The following is an 18,742-nucleotide window of genomic DNA, read 5'->3' on the forward strand; positions in this document are numbered from 1 at the left end:
GTCCAGAGTTTGGGAATGAAAACAGCAGACTGTAGAGATGAGCGTACAGACAGTGCTGTAAACTGAGCCTTCTCATCTGATAGTACTTCTAGTGTCTAATTCTAGCATGACTGGAAAAGCCAGAACGACTCTCCATAATCTGCATACAATACTGAAAGAATGTGAGGAATCTGCTTTGTTTTGTTAAATTGCTCCTGCCATGTGTTTGCTGAGATGCGTTGCAATACTGGGATGACTCAGCAAGTTGAAATGACATAACATTCAAACCAGCTGTATAATCTGCTTTTCTTGGTACTCAAGACAGTGTTGTAGCACAGCTTCGCCAGGCCCTACCACACAGTCAGAGTTCGAGCCGACAGACAGACGGACACACACACCTGTCCCAGTCTACACCTACCAGGCAGTCTCTCTGTAGGGTCTTCATCAGCGCATTGTAGGTGTCAGCGTCAAAGTAGAGCCCTTCATGCATGTCCTGGAAGTCCAAGTCCTTGTAGACGGGACAGGCCTTCTCCCTCTCCTTCCTGGAGGCACGTCTCTTGTAGGTGGAGCCCTTCAGATCGTACTTGTAGTTCATCTTGACAGAGCGCGGCAGCACGTTGTTCATCACCACCAGCCGGATGTTGACGCCTCCAGACTGGATGCAGTATAGACCATAGAACTTAGGCAACAGCGTGCGTGGGTTCTGGTTCAGGTTCTGTGTGTGGATGTGGGGAGAGAGGTGGATTGCAGTTAGTAGATTATTAAGGTTCTGGATTGGTTAGAGTTCATATAGCTCGGAATACTCAATTAAGCATTAATCCCAAACCTTAAACCTCAGTATTATTCCACTGTTTAAAAGGCCTGAGACTAGGTTTGCAACCTAAATTGAACCCTAAATCTTATATTGTGCACTACTTTTAAACAGGGCCCTATGGGCCCTGGTCAAAAGTAGTGCACGGTATAGGGAACGCAGACCAGATTGGGTAAGTTACTCACCATGTAGTAACCTGGGAGTAATTTCTGGAGAAACTCTGCCTCTTTGTGCTGGACGGTTTTGATTATGAACTCGTCATCGCTGGTCAGGTAGAACAGAGAGCCGCTGGCCCCGGGATTGGACAGCTCAATCAGAGGCTCATTACAGATAGAGTACTGAGGAGAAAAACAACAACACATAATATAACTGGTTTAATATGTCTGTAAAAACAACAACACAACTGGTTTAATATGTCTGTAAAAACAACAACACAACATAAGTGGTTTAATATGCCTGTAAAAACAACACACAACATAAGTGGTTTAATATGTCTGTAAAAACAACACACAACATAAGTGGTTTAATATGTCTGTAAAAACAACACACAACATAAGTGGTTTAATATGTCTGTAAAAACACCAACACAACATAACTGGTTTAATATGCCTGTAAAAACAACACACAACATAACTAGTTTAATATGTCTGTAAAAACAACACACAACATAAGTGGTTTAATATGTCTGTAAAAACAACACACAACATAAGTGGTTTAATATGTCTGTAAAAACAACAACACAACATAAGTGGTTTAATATGTCTGTAAAAACAACACACAACATAAGTGGTTTAATATGCCTGTAAAAACAACACACAACATAAGTGGTTTAATATGCCTGTAAAAACAACAAAACAATACAACTGGTGAGGTACAGTATGCCTGTACAACCATAATCTAGTCGCAGATCTGTTTGTGCTGCCTCAATCAAGTCCTGTGGTCATTGAACGAGCTGCCTAATCCTGGGAAACGTCCTCACGAAAACAAGGTTCTCGCCTGATTTACAAAACACAACTTATACCATGGACAAACACCTAACACACCGTCCGTTGTTTATTGTGTGGTTAAAAAATAACAAGTTGTATTCCAATTGGTGTGGTCTGGAACGCAAACATACTGTTTCATTCATTCAAAGATGCTTGCGTGGCTTTTCTAGCACGGTATTTCATTAACACTCACCCACGCACGCACACCCTCCCCCTTACCTCACCCCCCCCCCCACACACACCCACGTAAGGCCAGCAATAAGCCTCAGGGCACGGGTGAATGTATTGTTTCCACCAGCATGTGTGTGTGTTTATCAGTTGTACCTTCACAAACAAAGCCCATGTCTGTACACACAAGAACATTTCCAGTTTAGTTTACATGAGATGAGCCTCTGGCAATAGAGCCCACATACAACAACCGTTCAAAGAACATATTTTGTGTTGTTCTCCTTATGAACAGAAAAGCCTTAGTCTAACAGAACCCCTTCTATGTGGAAATTAAAGGAATAGGGGAAGTCAGTGAGGAAAGGCAGTAGTGCTGTGTCCATTAAACACTAACTTTTAATGATAAGTGCAGTAAAAGGGAAACAGCACTGTGTATTCTGATGGATGGATAGAAGGAGAGAGAGAGAGAGAAAGGCATGGGGTTCTCCACAGACTGATGGCAGTCTGCAATCACGTTGAGCCCACAGCACAAACACATCCGCAATTTATCTGCATTTGCATTCAGGAGCCTGGGGGGTAGTGTGTGTGTCTTAATTAAGCTGATTTGTTGCTCCGGTCTCTGAATAAATGCATAATCAATACAAGGACACACATTAAGACCGTGTTTGCGTCACCCTTCATTCTCTCTCCCACTTCCAATCTGCCCCTCTCTGGCTTTCACTCTTTCTTTGCCTGTCGTGTAGCCTTTTGTCTGCAATGATTACAGATCATAAATGCAGAGCGTGGCAAGGCATTCATAAGAGCTGTGGTGAGGCTGGCTGCAACAGCCTTGACGTAAAGAGTATTCATCCAAAACCTCGAGCTATGGGCATAATAGAAAAAAATGGTAGAAAATCATTTCAAATGATAAGTAATGTGTGAGTGGAATAATATATAGATAACAGATCATGCAGTGAATAGCCGGGCCTGCTCCTGCATACAGTATGATATATGTATATATACTGTATGGTAGTGCTGCATATTGAAACTCTATGGTGTATTATCCTCTGCGCCACCTATTCCAGTGATAATGACAGCAGAATACTAGAGAGTGGTAATGACTTTGACCTGAAGGGCCTCTCTCTCTGACATGCCTCCTGAGTTGGATCGGTCAGCACGGGGTTAACTCCTGATACACGCACACACTCTGGGAAATTACAGCCTCATTTCATTTCAATGTGCAGGGGATACAATTAAACCCGTCATAATGAGAGCATGCTCAATTAGCATGACCATTATCTTACACCCAGCCCAACCCCAATCACCACCACCACAGCTGGACACGTAGAACAGGGTAAAACCAGGGTTTTCTCACAGGGTGACAGGTAGACTAGCGGTTAAGAGCTTGATGTGGAACTTCTTACACAGGGACACTCAAAGTCAATCTTAATTGAATCATTCTTTATTTGTCAGCGCGCTGGAGAGATTCCAACAAACTTAATGCACCATAGTAAATGTCTGTCAGGAGCTCTGCTGGGGCAGTCCCAGCAGTTGTCTTATATACGGCTATACACAGACAAGTTATATTTGTATGATTTAGCACAATTAATTCATCATTACCATTTTGTTTCATTCATTTCACTGACCAATACTAGTTCATAACATGTGACAGACCAACACCTCACAAGGCTTCTTCTCTCTAAGCTGAGACCTTGAAACTGAGATATATTTCGTTCTCAAAACAAGGTCTGGGCGTACTGATAAATTACAGCTGCTGATAGTGAGGATTCGTTAAAGTCAGCCACTTGCATCAACACAGAAATTGGTTTATAGAATAGCACATGAATAGAACACATAAATTAGTTATAAGAAAAGCACATGTATAAAATTTCATCACAAGCTCAACAGGTCGCTGGTTCGAATCCCCGAGCTGACTAGGTGAAAAAAATCTGTTGATGTACACTTTAGTCACCATACACTTTAGTCACCACTGATCCCAATGAATTTATTGTAGAAAGCTACTGTACATGATAGGTAGGATGAACTGTAACCTATGGGATGTGTCTCGATCAGGTGCAGTGCTTAGACCTACCAGGTAGTCATCTGGTTTGATCCCGAAGAGCTCTCTGAAGTAGCGGAAGGCCAGCGGGGCGTAGGTTTTGAAGCGGAAGTCTGGGTAGTGGTGCGCCGGTGTCAGGTTGCTCCCTTCACTGATGGAAACAAGACCAACCAGACAACATAGACAGAGAACAGTTAGTTAGAATATCCTCACAAACACAAGCAAGTAAGTTTGGACAAAGCCTTACAAAGAAATCTCAGCTGATCAGTTCACAAATGTAGAAAACTATCATTATTACTGATCTAGACTGATATTTTGCAAACAAATATCACACAGTCTCAGCAAAAATGGGGGCTATAACTAGAACACAATCAGAGCATTCAGCCCAGTCAGTTCCATTCAGCGTGGCATGAAGTAACGCAACACACGGCTGTGTGTATTGACATTAATACAGTAACCCATGATGGCAAGCCAGATGAACTGGTATTCCAGTGGCACACAGCCCTGTTTAGAGGTCAGAGCCTGGAGAGCGAGAACAGCTCTGATTACCCTAAACAATACTCATACAACACCATAAAACACATCACAACACAAAACCACACCACACAATACCATAAAACACAACACCATACAACACAATACCACACCATAAAACACCTTACAACACCATAAAACACCTCACAACACAAAACCACACAATACCGCAAAACACCTTACAACACAACACCATAAAACACAATACAACACCACACCATCTTACAACACAATACCACACCATAAAACACAATACAATACCATAAAACACATTACAACACCATCTTACAACACCATAAAACACAATACCACACCATAAAACACAATACAACACCATAAAACACTGTACAACACAATAAAACACCATAAAACACTGTACAACACAACACAATAAAACACCACACAACAATGCCACACAACAAAACAACACCTTGCAACACAATACCACAACATAACACCTTACAACACCACAAAACACCTTACAACACCACACCATAAAACACAATACAACACCACACCATAAAACATAATACAACACCACACCATAAAACATAATACAACACCATAAAACACCTTACCACACAATAAAACACCACACAACAAAACAACACCTTGCAACACACCACCATACAACACAATACCACACCATAACACCTTACAGCACCATACCACACCATAAAACACCTTACAACACCACACCATAACACCTTACAGCAACACAAAACACCTTACAACACCACACCATAAAACACAATACCACACCATAACACCTTACAGCACCATACCACACCATAAAACACCTTACAACACCACACCATAACACCTTACAGCAACACAAAACACCTTACAACACCACACCATAAAACACAATACCACACCATAACACCTTACAGCACCATACCACACCATAAAACACCTTACAACACCACACCATAAAACACAATACAATACCATAAAACACATTACAACACCATCTTACAACACCATAAAACACAATACCACACCATAAAACACAATACAACACCATAAAACACTGTACAACACAATAAAACACCATAAAACACTGTACAACACAACACAATAAAACACCACACAACAATGCCACACAACAAAACAACACCTTGCAACACAATACCACACCATAACACCTTACAACACCTTACAACACCACACCATATAACACAATACAACACCACACCATAAAACATAATACAACACCATAAAACACCTTACCACACAATAAAACACCACACAACAAAACAACACCTTGCAACACACCACCATACAACACAATACCACACCATAACACCTTACAGCACCATACCACACCATAAAACACCTTACAACACCACACCATAAAACACAATACAACACCACACCATAAAACACAATACAACACAATACAACACCTTACAATATAACATCTTACAACACCTTACAACACCTTTCAACACAACACAATACAACACCTTACAACACAATAGACTAGCACTATGATGATATGAGCTCTGTGTCCAATGAAAGAGAGAGACTACATTAGAAACATTTCTGTTTTCCTTTCTTCCTCTCTCTACTATATGAGATACTGGCATGGCTCACATAAAGACTGACCCAGTTTAACATGAGCCTGTAGCTGTGCCAGGTGGAACAGAACACAGGGGGTCTGCTGGGTGATTAGCTTAGCTCCAGATGCTCCTAGAAATCTTTTAGAGAATAACAACTCCCCTAAATCCATTAACAGTGGGTTAACAAGGCTGTGTTTTCCAGAGAATCTCAACACCAAGCTGCTTTTGAAACCATGTTTTTGGACTCGGCTAAGATGTTGAGCCGTACCGCAGTGCTTTCACTCAGCAACAGCATTTTAAATTTTTTTATTTTTATTTCACCTTTATTTAACCAGGTAGGCTAGTTGAGAACAAGTTCTCATTTACAACTGCGACCAGGCCAAGATAAAGGATAAGCTACAATCTGGCTCTGCTGTGTAACACAATAGTTGTGATTATCATCCTCCTCCTGAATGAAATCACACTGCTCATGTAGTGTGTGTGGGCAGCAAGGAGAATTACCTCCAGCTGCACAGAGCCATGTGCTGCCTGCTGTGAGTGCACGGCCTCATATTAGAACCATTTAGACTAAGGAGAACTGCACACAGCTATGACAGTGTCTTTCATAGCGTACTTTTAGAGAAAATACGACTAGACAAGTTACACCAGATAAACAATGTGAGAGTCAGAAAATGTCTGAGAAATACAGGCATCCAAAACCAGCCTGGGGCTCCCGAGTGGCGCAGCGGTCTAAGGCACTGCATCTCAGTGCTAGAGGCATCACTACAGACACTGGTTCGATTCCAGGCTGTATCACAACAGGCCGTGATTGGGAGTCCCATAGGGCAGCGCATAATTGCCCCAAAGTCGTCTGGGTTAGGGTTTGAACGGGGTAGGCCATCATTGTAAATAATAATTTGTTTGTAACTGACTTTCCTAGTTAAATAAAAATGAAATAAAACAAGTAGCGTGAAGGGAACCCCTGGAGATGAGGGAAGTGGAGGAGGACCACCTCTGAGCGCTCTCTGTCGCTCACTCAGTCATGTATCTCTCAGTGGAGAGAGAGAGCGATAGAGGGGGAGGGAAAGACAGAAAGAGATTGAGTCAATAACTAGGGCTGTCCTGTTACTGTATGCATGTAGTTACGTTGCCTGTAGTCACATCATAGCTTAACCTTCCTCCACTGGTTCGGTTTGTTTTTCCTCCCTGGAGAGTCTGTTGTCTCTTCTAGCGTGGGTTAAAACACATGGCCTCTCCAGTGTTGCTATTGTCACCTGCCCTCTCAGTCAAAAGATGCCCATGAAGACAAAATATTACACGCTCTCTGTACGTTTGGCAAAACACGTTCATTTCAACATTCTGGGGTAGCTATTGCACCTGGGTCTAGTAGAGTCCTTTACGTTACCCTGCAGTACATACACGGAGTATACAAAACATTAAGAATACCTGCTCTTTCCATAATATAGACTGACCAGGTGAATCCAGGTGAAAGCTATGATCCCTTATTGATGTCACTTGTTAAATCCACTTCAATCAGTGTAGATGAAGGGGAGGAGACAGATTAAAGAAGGATTTTTAAGCCTCGGGACAGATTGTGTAGATGGGTGCCATTCAGAGGGTGAATGGGCAAGACAAAATATTTAAGTATCTTTGAACAGGGTATGGTAGTAGGTGCCAGGTGCAGAAGATTGTCAAGAACTGCAATGCTGCTGCGTTTTTCACGCTCAACAGTTTCCTGTGTGTATCAAGAATGGTCCACCACCCAAAGGACATCCAGCCAACTTGACACAACTGTGGGAAGCATTGGAGTCAACATGGGGTGAAACTCAATTTTAGGAAAGTGTTCCTAATATTTGGTATACTCAGTGTATATTGAAATTAGCATAATGATGGTGATACTCAGTCTGTGAGTATAAACTGACAGCATGTTTGAATATAGTTTCTATAGAAGGACAAATTTGCATGTCCTGATGTGCCATTTGGAAAGTGACACACAGAAAGCATTTCCTAGTCCAAGTCTCCGCAAGGCTTGGAAGGGAAAGAGGCTAGTCAATCAAGAGGTTGAAATTCTTTGTTGATTTACTGTTTTTCATTTGGGATGGGGTTTGTTGAATTTTTTGATCATTTTGTTCAGGAACAGATTCTCTAGATCAGGAGTGTCAAACATATGGCCCGCGGGGTAAACTAAATCAGTGTACTTTAAAATGACTAAAAACGAATGGAAACTGTGTAGACATTTTTATGGACTTAAATTCATACAGCATATTGACTGTGTCCAGCGCGCTAATAATCACCGAAATGAAAGCTAGACAGTCCGGGAGCATCTAAAATTCCAAAAACGATGGATAGAGGACTATTTCTATGCACATTTTGACAGAGATTAAATAATGACACATTTTCAGTGTGGCACTCCGGACCTCATGGAAAACCAAATGTGGCCCCCGGGCAAAATTAGTTTGACACCCCTGCTCTAGATTTTGAGCAAAATGTGTGAGACATAAACGAGAAGCTTATTCAAACAGTGACGTGGTCTGATGGCACTAATGATATCATCTCTCACACGCTGTGTGTGTGTGCTTGTGCGCGTTTGTGTGCTTGCGTGTGTTTGGATGCATGTATGTGTGTTTGGATGCATGTGTGTGTGTGTGTGTGTGTGTGTGTGTGTACGTGTTCATGCGTGAGAATTCCTAGGTGTGTGCTGGGTTAGATAGTGTTTCTTTAAGCTGATGATGTAATTATTAAGATAGAGGATTGTACATTTTGCACTCTGGCATTAAGAGACACAGTATGTGGATTCCCAGGGTATTGGGTATTCAATCCACTAGAGAGACTGGGTTTGCACACCAGGACTTCAACTAGCTGATTCATTATCATGTTAAATGATAGATGCCTTTTTCTATTCTTTGGGATATGAACCCTGGGAATCCATCTCTCTCCGTGCATCAATACTGTTTAAGGAGAATGCCTCCTCCCTCTTGTCTCATGAAGTGTTCCAAGACATGAAGCTATCCTATTTCAGCTAGCAGACAGATTGAGCTCAACCTAAGTTCCTCTGTTCATTCACAGGCTCACTACAGAAAGGCAATGAGTCACTTCACAGCAGCACCCACAAATAGGTTGTAGTGTTTCTAATGGACCTATCATTATGGTTCATCTACTCAGGATGTAAAGCATGTTTTTGTGTGAAAGCGTTCGTAAATACAACATATGTGACTCGTTTCTGGAAACTAGGATTACTTCACAAGTTTTTTGGCAGAAATGCCTTCTGGAACATGTGAACTTTCATGTGCCTTAATAACAAACTTGTATGCCATCTGTAAATATGAATACAACATTTTAATTATGAGCCAAGTTGGTTTAGCCACAGAAAGACAGGAACCTTCCCTCTAGCCATGATTGGCTGAGATAATGGATGGGCTGGACATGCCGAGAGATGAGTTCGGATTGGTCTGCCATGTAGCATGCTTCTGTCTATAAGAAGAGCTGCTCAGTGTGTGTAGGTAATACTTTCTAAGACAGCTTTTTGGGAAGATATCACAACTGCAAAAGAGTTGCTAATGCTCTCCACTTTCTGGAGGACCGAGTTTTGAAACCAGTGGAATGCCCGGTGGAAGCAGAGTATGATAGCTAAGGAGAATGATACAATTTCTGCGTTTGATTCCATATACGCGGAGGGGGTCGAAAAGAGAACACACAGAAGGCTGATGTATAGAAAACCTGCCTCCGGATTTCATCTTCAAACAAAGTGGAATTTATAAACTTCAGAAGCCTTTTAAAACCTCAAATACACTTCTAGTTTTATATTTCCTGCATTGCAGTGAAGTTCTCCTGCAACAAGGTGATCAAATTAAGATTCTACATCTGTAGCATCACTATAATCATCAGTAATGTCCCTGCTTCTCACCTGGGCAGGAAGACACTCTCCACAACGTAGAAGTCCTGCATGAGAACATCTCTGTCAGGTTTGGAGGTCAAGTTTCCCACCGTGTAGCCGATGCCCAACTGGATGGCCCCCTTCAGGGCCGACGACGTGGTCTGAGGGTGAGAGACAACCAAACACACCAATCAACACATAAATCAATCAATCAACAAATCAATCAACCAATCAACCAATACATTTATCAATTACATGTTTATTTGTATGGTGCTTTTTACAAAGATTTTTTTCACAGTGCTAAAAAGGAAAGCAAACTAGGCATAAACTCCAAAGAGCAAGAAGGTAGCAAATTCCCTAGAGATACTGTACTGAGAACTCTTTTAGAGGCATGTCTTGTAAAGGAGGCAAATGTAAGATGGGCGTTCAGGAATATACAATACAGTCAGAAAACAATGTCAGATTCTCTGAAACAAGCACATTACAGTAATGACATTGAAAGCCAGCTGATGCCAAGATGGTTGGTTATTTTTACAAATTACACTGTTACATACAGTGGGGCAAAAAAAGTATTTAGTCAGCCACCAATTGTGCAAGTTCTCCCACTTAAAAAGATGAGAGGCCTGTAATTTTCATCATAGGTACACTTCAACTATGACAGACAAAATGAGAAAAAAAATCCTGAAAATCACATTCTAGGATTTTTTATTAATTTATTTGCAAATTATGGTGGCTTCAATAGTTCTGAAAATATCAAATAAATTACCTAGATGTTTCAAATAGCCTGCACGTTTTGCAATAAGCCCTGTTACATTGTGTGCGCCAAAATCCCATCACCACCATTGATGTCTAATCCAAATGAAAATACAGTAAAGCAGCAAATGGACTGTGAGCTTCCCAGGCATGCTACTTCTGAAAGGTCAGGACATCATGTACCAACTGTGTAGAAGCAGGACATTAAAAGGACTTCAAAAGTGAAAGCTTCTTGGACTTCATCCTAACGATGAATGGGAATTCATTCCAACAACACTCACTGTGAAACCTCCCTTCATGGTTCTCATAAAAGGCCAAACAAATCCTGCCAGAGAGAGCAGTGAGGAAGTGTGGCAGGATGAAACTACCTTCTTGTATGTTTTCTCTCCGCTTGTGTTCCGATACCCTCCCACTCCATTTTCTGTGGTCGTTGACATCTGATGAGAGGAGAGCAGAAGATGAAGAAACTCACTGGTCACAAGATTAGTATGAAATAAACAGTATTTTCAGGTGCTAAGTCAGTGGTACAGGAATACAGTCAATTCTCACTGACTGAGTAGGAATAAATTCATCTTGGATTATTGCATAATGTTAACTCAAGACACAGCTCACAAAGACAGTTTTTTCCAAAACCGTTTTTTCTCAATCCAGACTAGATGAACACAGAGGCCTTCAAGTTTTACTTTGACTAATAGAACCATGTAGATTGATGACGTACGTATTTTTAATCTAAGGAGAAATTGGCGTGCTAAACTCAAACGTTTGTAGTGACAAAATGTCGTCGGGTGCCGGGTTCTAAAAGTATATATTGAAGAGTTGAGCAATTGTTTACTAGGCTTGGGCGGTATACCCTATATACGGGGGTATTTGCAAATAGCCACGGGATGGTTTTTCAATACCGTCAAAACTATTTATTTCAAGTTTTTCAAAAAATAATATAAGTAGCTACTTTTGAAGTAAATACAGTTGGAAGTTTATATACACCTTAGCCAAATCCATTTAAAAACTCATTTTTTCACAATTCCTGACATGTAATCCTAGTAAGAATTCCCTGTCTTAGATCAGTTAGGATCACCACTTTCTTTTCAGAATGTGAAATGTCAGAATAATAGTAGAGAGAATTATTTATTTAAGCTTTCATTTCTTTCATCACATTCCCAGTGGGTCAGAAGTTTACTTACACTCAATTAGTATTGGGTAGCATTGACTTTACATTGTTTAACTTGGGTCAAACGTTTAGGGTAGCCTTCCACAAGCTTCCCACAATAAGTTGGGTGTCACGATCGTCGAAATAACATTCGAAACAAGGCGTAGCGTGATATGGGTTCCATATCTTTTAATTTGTGAAACGCACAAAACAATTGAAAAAAAGCAAACGAAACGTGAAGCTGTTGTGCTCACAGGCAACTACACATAAACAAGATCCTACAAAAAAACAGTGGGGAAATGGCTGCCTAAATATGATCCCCAATCTGAGACAATGCTAAACAGCTGCCTCTGATTGGGAACCATACCAGGCCAACATAGAAATAAAACAACCTCGATTACCCACCCTAGTCACACCCCGACCTAACCAAAATAGAGAATAAAAAGGCTCTCTATGGTCAGGGCGTGACATTGGGTGACATTGGCCCATTGATACTGACAGAGTTGGTGTAACGGAGTCTGGTTTGTAGGCCTCCTTGCTCGCACACGCTTTTTCAGCTCTGCCTTACACACTTTCTATAGGACTGAGTTCAGGGCTTTGTGATGTCCACTCCGATATCTTGACTTTGTTGTCCTTAAGCCATTATGTTATGTTATGTTATGTTATGTTATGTTATGTTGATCAATAGGACCCTGCAGATAGGAGTGTTAGTGTGAAGCAGGTATAAGGAGCCCACCTTGCTTAGTGAAAAGCTCTGCCAGTGGAATAATGATCACGACCACATCTCTTAGTCATCAGGCCCTGAGTCATGGGGGTATTTCAATCCACAGAGACCCTCTGGAAGAGGAAAGAGGAAATAGAGAAAATACTCCATTACATTACTATCATTACAGAGTGAAAGAACAGTAGAAGAATGCCCTCCGCTTCAATATTAAGCTGCTCCTCTTTCATTTTTCAATAGAAACTTGGAAAAATGTCCACCAGCAAATATTTTTTCATTAACAGGGACATTCCGGCAGATATGCCTGTTTCATTATTGGAATTGTTTTTCAAGTGGCCTCTGAAAACATTCATTTAATTTAAAAAAAAATATTTTTTTAAACATTTCCACCAGTTAACAAATGGATTTAATCTATTTCAAAACCCGAAATGATGAACAATTCTGGAGACAATTATCCATTCTTTGAGACAGCTAGACAATAGGGTCTTTCAGTGCATTTATTAGTGAGTTTGCATGGTGTGTGTTTCCTCCCCAGCCCTACTGGCTCCCTGCTGTTGTTCAGGAGCAGAGAAACAATGGTCTCCCTGCTGTCAGTCACTCCACAAATCACCCTCCACACACAGCCATAACAAGATATGATGCTGCAGTCATAACATCAGTCAAACCTCCATAACATCACTAACACCTCCCCTTTTTTTCCCACAAAGAGGAGCTCTGCTGTGGGGGTAGAGAAGGGATGTGAGCAGCCATGCCTGCTGCACTAACTGTGCTGGATAAATGACTCCTCGTAAAGCACAGAGACAGTCTGCAGACCCTCAGAGTGTACTGTATGAGAAATAATGGTGCCCCAGGCAGGGCCAACACACAGTCAGACCTGCAGCACAAAGAAGCTCTTATTCACCATTCAGCCACACCATCAGAGTGTGTGTGCCTAATGTGAACATGTCAGCAAGTGGAAAGTGAGTCTTGTTTAAAACCTCTTAATAAGGATCCACCCTTATTTCCCCTCAAATGTTCACCTAAACTGACATACCCAAATCTAACTGCCTGTAGCTCAGGACCTGAAACAAGGATATGTATATTCTTGATACCATTTGAAAGGAATGTAGGAAAATATAACACATTAGATCTGGAAAAAAAGTTATACAAAGAAAAAAAAAACATGCGTTTTTTTGTACCATCATCTTTGAAATGCAAGTGAAAATACATAATATATTATTCCGGCCCAGGCGCAATTGAGATTTTGGCCACTAGATGGCAGCAGTGTATGTGCAAACTTTTAGACTGATCCAATGAACCATTGTATTTATGTTCAAAATGTTGTGTTCCATACTCTTCCGGAACAGAAACTTTTTTTTTTAAATCATGGGAACCGGTTAATTACGTTTATTTTAAGTTAGAGCCATTTTTTCGAGTCCCACACAAAAATGCAACAAAGCACCTATGCAAAGCCCTGACGCTGTCACTCAGAAATGTATTCCAGTGGCTGCCTGCTTCCCAGCTGAAAATCTTTGCCGGTGTGTGTTTAGAATACCTGCCCCTCTCCCTCCAAAGCACAGGCTACTGTACTGACGCTGCGAGCTTGCTAGCTCAAAAGAACATTCAAAGTTCATTCATAGAATCCGAATCCCCCTAGGTATAATTCTGTGGACCTAATTCAGATAATGCATGTCATAACAAGATGTCCAGCACTTTACACTTCCTCCTCAACCCTCTCTCGCTCTCTCCCCCACCCGCAAAATTTCAGTCATATTGCATCATAGGCTACACTTGTCTGTCCATCACTCATGTAAACAACTACCTTGCCTGCTCTATCTGTACTGATTGCTGAAGTAATTTAATGAGATAAATGTAAAAATGGTTGATTTCACAAGTTAAAAAAGGATCAGAAAGGAACAATATAAACTAGTACTTTTTTAGGGTTCGAACCGGTTCAGAACTTTATTTTTCTGGTCAGAACAGTGGAACGGAAAAAGAAATGGTGGTTCTGTTCAGAACGAAAGATCATTTCAATTCCAACCCCTGCTAGTAGATATCTGTGAGGAAGCCTTAAAACAATTATAGGAAAGATATATTAGGGATGGGATTTTGAAAGAAAGTGTGTTCAAGTACTCTCATGAAAATAATGTTGAGTGTTCGCAAGTTAGTGTGAAAAGGGGCTAAAGGCAAAAAAGTATGCAGTATGCTACTGGTTTTTCCAATTACTGGTTGTTCTGATATACAACTGAAAACAAAACTAAACATTTTTGCTGCACTTGACATAATCCCAACAATAAAAAGATTGAAGTGTTTGACATTTTTTCAGAGCATATACATTTTACCTGCTAAATAGTCTTTCAATTCTATGGGTCACGTCATCTCATTATATGCCAAAGATATCTTACTTTATCTAGACAATCTCAATCCCTCCCATGCCCATACTCCAATATTTCACAACAATGCCTTGCGATAGGCCTCCAGAGTGGTGCAGTGGTCTAAGGCACTGCATTGCAGTGCTAGCTGTGCCAGTAGAGATTCTGGGTTCGAGTCCAGGCTCTGTCGCAGTTGGCTGCGACCGGGAGACACATGAGGCAGCGCACAATTGGCCCAGCGCTGTCCGGGTTAGGGGAGGGTTTGGCCGGCAGGGATGTCCTTGCACTAGCGACTCCTGTGGTGGGCCGGGCGCAGTGCATGCTGACACAGTCGCCAGGTGTACGGTGTGGCTGGCTTCCGGGTTAAGTGGGCATTGTGTCAAGAAGCAGCGCGGCTTGGTTGGGTTGTGTTTCGGAGGACGCACGAGCTTCACCTCTCCCGAGTCCATACAGGAGTTGCAGTGATGAGACAAGACTAACTACCAATTGGAGAGAAAAAGCGGTAAAAAAATAAATAATGCCTTACGAACTGGTCTTTTGCATCACCTCATGGTCCAAATGTGGAATCCGTACACCTTGCCGATTGAGAGTAATGGTTTAGAAACATTACAAGGATTGATAGACATTCATATTACCTTTTTTCTATATTTACAATTTAGGTCAGCTATGTTGGCCTATGGAGTCCATTTGGAAACCCAACTACCGAACCATCCAATGAAGGAATTTATAAATAAATGATCTGGGCTCCCAAAAGGACTGATGTCCAAAATATATAAACTACTTTTGGAAAGTTCATATTCTGAGCTAGCCAATAAAAAAAAAAGATCCACAGATCTAAGTGAATCTGAACGACGCTTTAACTGGAACAGAATATGGAAAAATATGACATTGGCATCCCATAATCCGAACCATCAATTTATACATTTACAGACTGTATTTAACGCTAAAGAAACTTTTCATAATACAATTGGCCCCAACTCCCTTCATACTTTTAAAATGTATATATATATATTTTTTACCTTTTATTTAACTAGGCAAGTCAGTTAAGAACAAATTCTTATTTTCAATGACGGCCTAGGAACAGTGGGAGGGCCTGTTCAGGGGCAGAATGACAGATTTGTACCTTGTCAACTCGGGGATTTGAACTTGCAACCTTTCGGTTACTAGCCCAACACTCTAACCACTAGGCTACCCTGCCACCCCAATGATGTGGGAGGGCCCTGCAGTTAAATACTTTTGGGACATGAGTATGTTACTGAACGATGATAGCTCCTTGAATCTCTCAATACATCAGAGATTTCGCAAGAGACACACTTCTTTTTTCCCCCTCCGTACTACATTTATTGTTACTTTCTGGCTCTGTGGTATGATCATGGTGATCAAAACTTTGTACTTGTGTACTTTTTAAAGTGGGTGGATGTGAAATTACATCAATGTGTGTATTGTGCCTGTAGCCCCCCAACAAGAAACATACAATATTAATAAAGATTTGGTGACAAAAAAAATGTTGCATTTTTTAATAATATGCATGTCAATCTCTCCTGGCTGAAAGTGGAGGAGAGATTGACTTCATCACTACTTTTATTTATGAGAGGTATTGGCATGTCGAATGCACCAAGCTGTCTGTCTAAACTACTGGCACACAGCTCGGACACCCATTACATACCCCACAAGACATGCCACAAGAGGTCTCTTCACAGTCCCCAAGTCCAGAACAGACTATGGGATGCACACAGTTATACATAGAGCCATAACTACATGGACCTCTATTCCACATCAAGTAACTGATGCAAGCAGTAAAATTAGATTAAAAATACAGATTAAGAAAGCACCTTACGGAACAGCGGGGACTGTGAAGCAACACAAACATTGGCACAGACACACGCATACACACACACACACACACACACGATAACATACGCACTATACATACACATGGATTTACTACTGTAGATATGTGGTAGTGGTGGAATAGGGGCCTGAGGGCACACGGTGTGTTGTGAAATCTGTGAATGTATTGTAATGTTTTTAAAATGGTATAAACTGCCTTAATTTTACTGGACCCCAGGAAGAGTAGCTGCTGCTTTGGCAGCAGCTAATGTGGATCAATAATAAATACAAATAGCCTAAATGAATACACCCCTGACCACACACAAACAGTGCTTGTTTGCTCATTGTAAATAGCAGTCAAAAACAAAATCAAAACAAATTCCAAGCCAAACCTTCATATCAATAAATTATCAAAACCAAAGCTTACCTTGCCATAGCTAGCCAAAGCCAGCTAGCTAACATAGCATTCCTTTCTGTTTGAGCAGAGTGTTTGAGTAGGCAAAACTAGCTAGCTGCATTTGCTAGCTAAGTGAAAGTAAAAAAATATATATATCTAAAATACAACCAAATATAGCTCTCTTCCCTTCATTTTGGAAGAAATTAATTTGTTCAAAACTGTTCAACTATCGTCTTTCTCTCTCTTTGAGTCAACTACTCACCACATTGTATGCACTGCAGTGCTAGCTAGCTGTAGCTTATGCTTTCAGTACTATATTCATTATCTGATCTTGATTAGGTGGACAACATGTCAGTTCATGCTACAAGATCTCTGATAGGTTGGAGGACGTTCTCCGGAAGTTGTCATAATTAGTGTAAATATATGGAAGGGCTGAGAACCATGAGCCTCATAGGTTTTGTATTATAGTCAATGTACCCAGGGGAGGACAAAAGCTACACCATGGGGCTACCCTATAGAGTGCTGCTGAGGCTACTGTAGACCATCGCAAAAGTGTTTTAATAAATTATTTGGTGAAGTGAATATATTTAGTATAATTGTATCTAAAAAAATAACCTTCACTAATTTACATTTTTATTAAATTCACTGAGGAGGATGGTCCTCCCCTTCTTATTCTGAAGACCCTCCACTGCCCTAAATATAAACCATCAACTTAGTGAATACCATTGGTGTTAATTATGGAGGGTTTCAACATGAAATATCTTTTATTTATTTTTGTAAACATTTATTTATTTGACTGTCAATATGAATTTGTTGTCCATGTTTTGGCGTCAAACTGGTGGCAGTTTAGTTGGAAGAGTCAATAGTTGGAAGAGTTGCAGAGTTAACTGAAAATAATGCCATTTTTCATTCAAAGCTTTTTTCACTAATTAGGCTATTTTCTCTTGAACCATCTACTAGAAACTTAGACAATATGGACAGATATAAAAAAGGAATACTATATATGAATACATTTTGTACAAGTTATTCAAGTATAAATTACCAAAGTTACAATAGATTGGCATAGATTTTCTGTTAATTACCAATATTACTGAAGATTCCGGTAACTTTGGTAAATGACCGATAGCGTTGCAACCCTGTTTGTGTGTCGGTCTGCACCTGAACTGGCTGACTGAACTGGCTGACATTAAGAGCGGAATGTAGCAGAGAGACACTCTGTGTTCATCTCCAGACTGAAGCCTTATCTGTACACCAGCTATATCGTTACTATAGCAACACAGCAGCAGCACACAGGGTAAATACTATTTGACTTGGGGCTGAAGTCTGTGCTGTAGGTCAGGTAAGGAAAGACTGTCTCTCGCTGTGTGTGTGAGTATTCTGTCTGTGTGTGTGTGTGTGTGTGTGTGTGTGTGTGTGTGTGTGTGTGTGTGTGTGTGTGTGTGTGTGTGTGTGTGTGTGTGTGTGTGTGTGAGAGAGAGAGAGACCATTGGCTGTTCGCCTTCAGGGGCAACATTGAGTCATAACATGTTTATTCAAATGCAAATTGCAAATGAAAATATCATGTATATTACATAAAGTCACCGATATTGCATAACATGTATAAAGAACAGAA

General features: G+C 40.8%; 1 protein-coding gene across 6 annotated transcripts in view; it reads right to left on the reverse strand.

The window, feature by feature from the left end:
• The window catches only part of LOC112263935 (phosphatidylinositol 4-phosphate 5-kinase type-1 beta), a 70,968-nt gene that overhangs the window by 25,054 nt on the left and 27,172 nt on the right, over positions 1-18,742 (reverse strand). For 5 of the 6 annotated variants that reach the window (XM_042331486.1, XM_042331490.1, XM_042331488.1 and 2 more), the window contains 6 exons: positions 12,568-12,668; positions 11,053-11,121; positions 9,962-10,092; positions 4,013-4,130; positions 976-1,128; positions 398-694 (listed from right to left, as the gene is read on the reverse strand). In XM_042331486.1, the coding sequence (XP_042187420.1) occupies positions 398-694; positions 976-1,128; positions 4,013-4,130; positions 9,962-10,092; positions 11,053-11,121 (768 nt within the window). In that variant the 5' untranslated portion in view covers positions 12,568-12,668. The remainder of the gene's footprint in view (positions 1-397; positions 695-975; positions 1,129-4,012; positions 4,131-9,961; positions 10,093-11,052; positions 11,122-12,567; positions 12,669-18,742) is intronic. The other variant, XM_042331491.1, reaches the window with a different exon arrangement.

The sequence above is a fragment of the Oncorhynchus tshawytscha genome, linkage group LG12 (assembly GCF_018296145.1).
Source record: "Oncorhynchus tshawytscha isolate Ot180627B linkage group LG12, Otsh_v2.0, whole genome shotgun sequence".
Taxonomy (NCBI): domain Eukaryota; kingdom Metazoa; phylum Chordata; class Actinopteri; order Salmoniformes; family Salmonidae; genus Oncorhynchus; species Oncorhynchus tshawytscha.